The following is a 7,819-nucleotide window of genomic DNA, read 5'->3' as shown; positions in this document are numbered from 1 at the left end:
TGATGTCCTAGTACATTGTGCGTTTATATTGTTCTAGTTTTTGTCTTCTTGTTCATGTAATTTAGTTTCTAGACTCATAGCCTCATCTCCCTTGTTGGGACATCGTGAGTGTCTTTGTATCAAAAAATACATATATATATATATATATATATATATATATATATATATATATGCTCTGCCTGCATCCTATCTAAAAATCAAGAATGAGAATGAAACTTGGTGTCTTATTATTAAGTCATAAGCTATAGTTAATTAAAATAGTACAACTCTATTCTAAAATTCTAAGATAGTGTCTATCAAATTCTAAGAACGACACTGATCAAATTAGCATATGTTTTCATATCTTAAAGCTAACAATTTCCCTTCAAAGTTGTTTTGAGTTTAGCAAATACCCGGTTTGGATCTCAATTCACACACACTTCTATAAGCTTATATTGGAAGTGAAACAGTATCAAAAGCATCAAGAGCAGCTCTCATGTAAGTAAGATTTGGCGGCCCAGCAGTGAAATGGCCTTGCAGCGGCCCTATTGTTGCTGATATTCCTTCATACCTTGGAAATGACTGAATCTGCGCCATTTTTGCAATATAATTGACTGGGTTTGCAGCTGTATCACCACTATATTCAATGGTGTTATACTCATTCATGAACAATAATGACTTTGGATCAACAATTGCATATAGATCATATTTCAATATTACCTATCACAAAAAAAAAGGGTAAAAATCAGTAAGAACATAACAACATTCATTGAAAAACAGAGTTAGTTAGAAGAGTATATAATGTAAAAGTCATAAATATTAAGTTTACATATTCCTGATTCAAAGATAAGTTGGGGGCTACAAAAGATGCACACATTTATAGAGTAAATACAATCATAATACAAAATAATATAATATCCATCTTATATTTAGAACAAAGATCAAATCAAAGATCTTTCTCAAAACCTTCTCTAGTGAAACAATTATTTGATGAAGCTATAGTTGAAATGGTATAAATTTTCATTGAATATTTGAGAAGCTTTCAATGAAAATTAATCAAATATTGTCGGTTTAATATTTGATTTAGTGAAATGGTATAAATTTATAGCGAAATCATTGAATATTTGATGAAGCTTTCAATGAAAATTCATCAAATATTATCAGTTTAATATTTGATTTCGTGAAGAATTACTAAATCATAATACTCTACTGTGATTAGTTTTCATTGAAAATTTCAAGCCGACCATTATAGTACATGGAAGTGACCTGAAACACATCTTAAATATAAATCATCTAGAGAATATATGCATATAGAGAAGATGCATGTATAAATTAATCCAACTCTAACCTTATCTCTCTTAGGAAATTCCTCGAAGTCAAATATGTGTGCTCCTTTCAATACTTCTTATCACACTACAACAAAGATGAACTGTACCCAGCTGCAAAACCATTCATATAAGAAAAATTCAAGCCATAAATTAACACACAGATGTCAAATTGTCAATAATATGAAGCATGATACAACACAAAACACTGTTCAATTGGACAAACATGGTATAAATTTCATTTATGGTGATGTTTCTGGCTATATGTTATGGTATAATGTTTTCTCCAAGGAAAAAATCTAAACAAATTTAAAATGCAGGTAGAAGTATTTTGAAAAATGCTCTATAGAGAATACAGCTATGGTAACTGACCCCAGTAAAAGTATCATAAATTTGATCAACGCCAGATGCTCTAGATTTGAACCAGCATTTTGTATTAACTATCAAGAGACTAGATGGGGGGAAAAACGAGTGGAAGCATTAGCTAACCATAAATACCTTAAAGTAAATCTTGAACAACTGGCAAGTTATACTCCAATACGCATAGAACCTTTTTCCTATATTGCAATTTCCCTGTATTGCAAGCAAGACAATAAAGAAGCGACTGTGGTGATTCCCCCTTGCTCACTCACACAAAATATATATATCTCACACCATTAAAGTATATGCTGCACATTAAAATTAGAAACAGTAACCGATATGTAGAAGAATACATACTGCAAGAACACCAAATACTTTTATAAGAAAGGAACCAGCTCCTTTCAACTTCTCCGGGGATTTCCCATTTGAAGCTAACTCTCTATCCACCTAGCATAGCAGAAAACCTCACAACAAACTTCCAGAAGAAGAAGCCTAATATCATAATTGGATGCACGTGTAAAACTACTTTACAATGACAATGCATCAAAATTAAATTCAGGAAATTGCCTTGCAAAATTTTGATGCAAAATGTATCTCATTTTAACTTTTGTATAAGAATTGGCCTATTTATGCATAGATTCTAAATAAAATAATGCGCCGAAAGTAATATGCAAATAACTTTACTCCAATGAGCCAAATGTGGCTTTTGTTATAAATATTACTCCAACAAAATTCATATAACTCAAAAAGTAATAATGCTATCTTGCCAATGTTCTTACTTCCAAAAGTCCCATGTTAATTAAGCAAAACTGAACAGTCAGTCTTCGAATTAAAATGTGAATACTTACAAATAGTACATTTGCTGTAGGTAAGGAAATATCAGATAGTATTCATAGAAGTTAAAAGGAAATCACAGGCCCCATGCTGGATTTTCCCAATTGCTGTCGTTTTTAGATTGAAGTGTTAAAGAACTCTGAGGCAATGAGATTCAGCAGTAATACCTTTAATGGTAGCTGGTTTGTTCTCCCACACTCACATCAGCTACTTCTGATGAAAGCATAAAATATGTTAAATGATGAACACAATCAAGTAATTTCATTATTGCTTTAGAGGCAAACCATGGTATGTTGATCCTTCGCATGATTGATGCTCAAATAGTTAAAGCTCAATGGTCTCTCAAGAAAAATATTCAGCTCAGTGGCCAAATCTGAAGTAACATAGGATCCGCAGTTTGCAGCTTTGCATTATCCATGATATTTGCTGTTGCTGCTATAGAGATAATTGAAGGGTATGACAGAATTAACGGTTGCTGCTAAATGCTCTAGAGTTGCATAAATAACATCAGAATAAGGATGTGTTTTATCCTCTACAGAGAACAGATGAATATTGTTGTTCAATTCAATCCAGCTGCACCCTGGATCTTTTCTCAATTTTAAACTCTGCAATCTCTTTCTAAGAATTGACTTCTGCCCCCATCTACCTAGCACCGCATACATATTTGACAGAATTACCAAAGGCACTGTTGGGTTCGGATCCAAGCTGAACAACTTTTCAGCAGCTTTCTCCCCTACTTCCATGTCCTTCCAAAACCAACATGCATGCAATAAAGCTCCCCAAATCACCCCATCTGCTTCAATAGGCATCTTTCTAATAAACTCTTCAGCTTCTCTTACATAGCCTGATCGACCAAGAAGATCCACCACACATGTGTAATGTTCTATGCTTGGGGTTACCTTGTAAAGTTCCTCCATCGAGTGGAAGATTTTCAAACCTTCATCAACTAGACCAGCATGAGAGCAGGCAGAAAGAATGCCAACAAAAGTAGCAGCGTTTGGCACAATTCCTTGAACTAACATTGAATGGAAGAGTAAAATTGCCTCGGATCCAAGTCCATGATATGCATACCCATTGATAAGAGCTGTCCATGCGGCTACATTGGGTGAAAAAATGCTGAGGAATGACCGTTGAGCATCAGCCAAGCGACCACATTTGGAGTATAAGTCTATAAGGGCAGTCCCAACATAAACATTTGCTTGGAAGGGTGTCTTGGTTAAGTGGCCATGAAGCAACCGTCCTTGTTGAAAAGAACCTAGAGACGAACATGCACGAAATAAGACAGAAAATGTCGATCTGCTATAATCAACTGATAACCTACGCATCATCACGTATAATTTTAATGCCTTCATGTACTGGCCATTTTGAATATAACCAGACATCATTGAATTCCATGTCACAGGGTTTTTCTGATCTTTAGTTTTGTCAAAAAGCCTCACAGCTTCATCAAGGTCACCGTTTTTGGAGTACACAGATATCATAGTATTTAAGGAAGTTATATCCTTGAGACTCATTTGATTGAATAATTTTTTTGACTTCTCATAATGACCACTCATAGAATAACCTTTAATCATCAAATTATATGATACGTGATTCATCTCTCTCAACCTGTAAAATATCATCTCAGCTTCTTCAATCTTTCCCGCGGAGATAAGGCAACCAATCAACAAGTTAGTCAGATTCAAATAAGTTTCTCCTCTCATGCTCTCATGAACTCTCTTGGCATCATCTATGGCATCACAATCACAATAAAACCCAATCAACCCGCCACCAATTGCATTATCAAAAGCAAACCCTTCCTTGGTGCAATGCCCATGAACAACCTTCCCCTGCCAAAGAGCCCTCAGCCTAGTGCAAACTCTCACAACAGTGCACAACGTGACCTCATTAGGCAACACCCCAGAACTCCTCATACACCAAAACAAATCCAAAGCCCTCTCACACCCATCTTCCCTCTTCGCATACCCAGAGATCAACGTGGTCCAGGCCACAACATCACGATCAGACATCTTTTCAAACATGTCCAGAGCCTCACCCATCATGTCACGCTGCACATAACCCGCAAGCATCAGGCTCCATAACACATCATTCCCGCCATGAAGCTCCTTAAAAACTACCTCAGCTTCTCCAATTCCAGAACACTGAACGTAAAAATACAACAAACTACTCCCCACAATGCCAAATCTCTCGTACCCAGACCTTAAAAGCAATGAATGAACTTGCTTCCCATGAACCAGTGTCCCAGAACGTGAGCATGCGCTCAACACCGAAGAGAAAGAGACCTCGTCAAACTTGACGCAAGAGTGGTGCATGAGGGAAGCAAGGGCCAGGGCTTCAACGTAGCAGCCCCATTGCGAATATCCGGAAATCATAGTATTCCAAGTGGAAACAGTTCGAAGCGGCATTTCGTCGAACAGGTGGCGTGCTAATTCAAGTTCGCCGGATTTAACTCTCCTGCCAATGGAAATGTTGGTGGCGATCACGTGACGGAGACGAGGGGTATCCAAATCTTCCAAAAGGGTGGTGAAAAGTCGGAACCTTTGCTTCCAGCGGTTGCGCTTCCAAGTGCCAAGGAGGAACAGCTTCTTCATGGTGTGGAGAAGATGGTGGTGTTTGGGCTTTGGGGCGTGAAACTTATGTTATTGTTCTCTCATCAATCAGAATAGGCATTAAAATTATTAGAGTATTACTGTATTAGAATGGAGAAAGAAGTGTGCCAAAAGTGAGAGAGAGAGAAAGAGAGATCACGAGTTGCCAAAAATCCAAAATTGAGCTTCACTATGATGGCCTAGCATGGGGACTGGGGAGTCTAGCAACAGTTCTCTTTGTTGCAATGTTGCATTAAGGTTACTGTTATTGCTTGTATTGTTCTGGTAGTTTGTATGTGATGACTCTTTTTTCGTGAAGAACAGTTAAAGTTGCACCAAGGATTAATATGATGAATGAACAATGAACTTAGGCTTCTAATTTATTTGGAAATATATTGTTTAATTTATTTTTAATGTATTTTTTGTATTTGAATATATATTTTATATTAATAATTGATTTAGTGATTAGTCACAAAAAAAAATGATTTAGTGATTGATTTTTATATACATATAAAATCATCGATTTAAATTAATTTTTAATATTTTGTTTAAGGACGTTCTCTGGTACAGATCAACTATCATACAGATGTACATATATTTTTTTGTATCATATAATGGCATGACACGTAGGTAACTTGTCCCCTTTAAGGGAGGGAGCAGAGAAGTGTGAAGCAGCTGAAGCTCTAAAAATTAGTTAGTCGAGCCGATTATAATTGTTGGGCTCCCTTTTAATAATTGGAGATGTGGGCCTTGTGTTTCATGTAGGTTCTTTTTTTAACTTTAATTTCCTATTGCACTAGGAAGGATGAATGTAAACTAAGATTGGGTTTCTTTATCAAAAGAAAAATGTCTAATAAATTTTCACATGAAAGAAGAAACCTAAATTCATCAAATGCCTATATATGATAAACAATTTCAAGATGACTTGTGATTTTATTCTTTTTCACCATTCAATGTTTTTTCCTTCTCTTGCCAGTATCTTTTTTTTTTTTCATTACAAAATGTGTATTTTTTTTATAATTTGTTTATTTTTAAATTATATTATTTTGTTAGAGTACACTTAATTCTTATGTTACTAAATTATACTTAACAAAATTAGTTTAAGATAATTTGATTAATTTACAGTTTGTGCATTGTATTAATAATTAGTTATTTAATATTCTTAAAAAAGTATAATAAATTATAATTTAGAATCAAAACTATTTAATATAAACTCAATATTCATATTTAAACTAAATTTGATATCAAAGTAGGAATTAAAACTTTAAATGTTATCATTTGAATTTCTTTGTTTCTTTGGTTTTGATAAAAGTTAGAACAAAGTTAAAGAAATTAATAACTAAGCAAAAATCTTTTTAGTTTTTAAGGAAAATTGAAGTCTATTGTTGCATGAAGAAACTATGTTTAAATTAAATACAACTTTACTATTCTAAGTTTTTTTTCTAAAACCAAATAAATTACCAATTTCAAGTAATAATATTTTAATTGACATTTTGGTCTTATATTTAGTTTAAACAATTATATTGACTTTTACTTAGATACTAGTTTAGTCTAAATATAATTGATAATTAATGAAACATGCTATCTGTAAAATTAATCAAAATTAATTAAACATTTTGTTAAATATATCTTTCTAACCATGCATTTCTTTACCATTAAAAAAATATAAATATATACTAAAATCAAATACCGAAAATGCTAAATAAATAAATAAAATTAGGTGAGATTTAACTGAATTTGGCTAACAACTTCAATCATAATATATAGAGATAAGTGACGGAGCTTGAAATAAAATTTTGGAGGGGTAAAAAATTTAACATAAAAATTTAATAATAATATTTATATTAAAATAAAATTTATAAATATAATTATTCTTTAAATTTATTATTAATAAGATAATAAATAAATAATTCTACAGATAAAAAATATAAAATAGTTTATAATGGCACTCTTCGAATTTTTAGTGATTTGAAATTTTCAATAATTGAATCAGAACTAAACTTTTCAGCAATTTATAATATTTATTGAATTCTTTTTAATTTATACAAATACAATAATATCAATACTTATTAAATATTCTAATATTTTTTATCATATAAAAAATTAAATTAAATTAAATAAACAGTAAAATATAAAATAATATTAAATTAAAACAAATAAAAAATACCTAATTTTTTATATTTGAACTCAAAAATAGTTAGAGTGTTGCTTGTTGAATCGAGAGCTGCGAAATATGAATATTATTAACGTTTAAAACTAAAAACTATTGAATTTGGGTGCTTTAAGTCATAATAAAATATTTGAGTCAACTGAACTATTTTTTATTTTTTAAAAAAGTACTACTAATTTTTTTTATAAAAAATTTGGGACCATGGTCCATTGTCTCAACTAAATGTCTTAAAGAATATTTTATTATCTTTTCAAATTTAATCTATTAATACTTTAATATTTTAGCTCCTCTTAAATACTTTGTTCTTTCACCCTCAATTTCGAATCTTTTTCATTTTGGAGAAAAATTTGAACATCATTCATTCAGCTGTCTTTCCAACTTCCTTTTTTTAACAAAAAAATTTTCAAAAGTTTTTTTATTAAAAGTAAGTGCATCTAAACCTCTAGCAAACTCCTGAAAAAATTGTGTCATGCGTATTTAACTAAAAAATATTAAAATTAAATTTTTTTAATTTGTTTTGACTGATCTTCCAAGCAAAACAGTTTTTTTTTAAAAAAAATCTT

The 7,819-nt window shown here is 32.0% G+C and overlaps 1 protein-coding gene across 7 annotated transcripts; it reads right to left on the bottom strand.

The window, feature by feature from the left end:
- Positions 1 to 204: 204 nt before the first annotated feature.
- LOC107624142 (pentatricopeptide repeat-containing protein At2g13600-like) lies at positions 205 to 5,465 on the bottom strand. Of its 7 annotated transcripts, XM_088508041.1 has the most exons (6): positions 2,783 to 5,436; positions 2,513 to 2,711; positions 2,022 to 2,111; positions 1,803 to 1,877; positions 1,328 to 1,418; positions 205 to 616 (listed from the first exon to the last, which is right to left on the bottom strand). In XM_088508041.1, exon 1 carries the CDS (start codon positions 5,087 to 5,089, stop codon positions 2,909 to 2,911), a length of 2,181 nt encoding a protein of 726 aa, XP_088364167.1. In that variant the 5' UTR covers positions 5,090 to 5,436; the 3' UTR covers positions 205 to 616; positions 1,328 to 1,418; positions 1,803 to 1,877; positions 2,022 to 2,111; positions 2,513 to 2,711; positions 2,783 to 2,908. The 7 variants fall into 7 exon arrangements, with proteins under 7 accessions (XP_088364167.1, XP_088364158.1, XP_088364149.1 ...); XM_088508032.1 differs by having other exon boundaries at positions 2,513 to 5,436; XM_088508023.1 differs by having other exon boundaries at positions 205 to 699; positions 2,022 to 5,436.
- Between the last annotated feature and the right edge of the window lie 2,354 nt (positions 5,466 to 7,819).

Source organism: Arachis ipaensis, chromosome B10 (assembly GCF_059453495.1).
Source record: "Arachis ipaensis isolate K30076 ecotype BB chromosome B10, ASM5945349v1, whole genome shotgun sequence".
NCBI lineage: Eukaryota > Viridiplantae > Streptophyta > Magnoliopsida > Fabales > Fabaceae > Arachis > Arachis ipaensis.
This window is presented reverse-complemented; position numbering and strand designations above follow the sequence as displayed.

Coding starts and splice junctions, on each gene's coding strand:
- LOC107624142 (XM_088508020.1), bottom strand. CDS start 5,089: ATGAAGAAGCTGTTCCTCCTTGGCACTTGGAAGCGCAACCGCTGGAAG.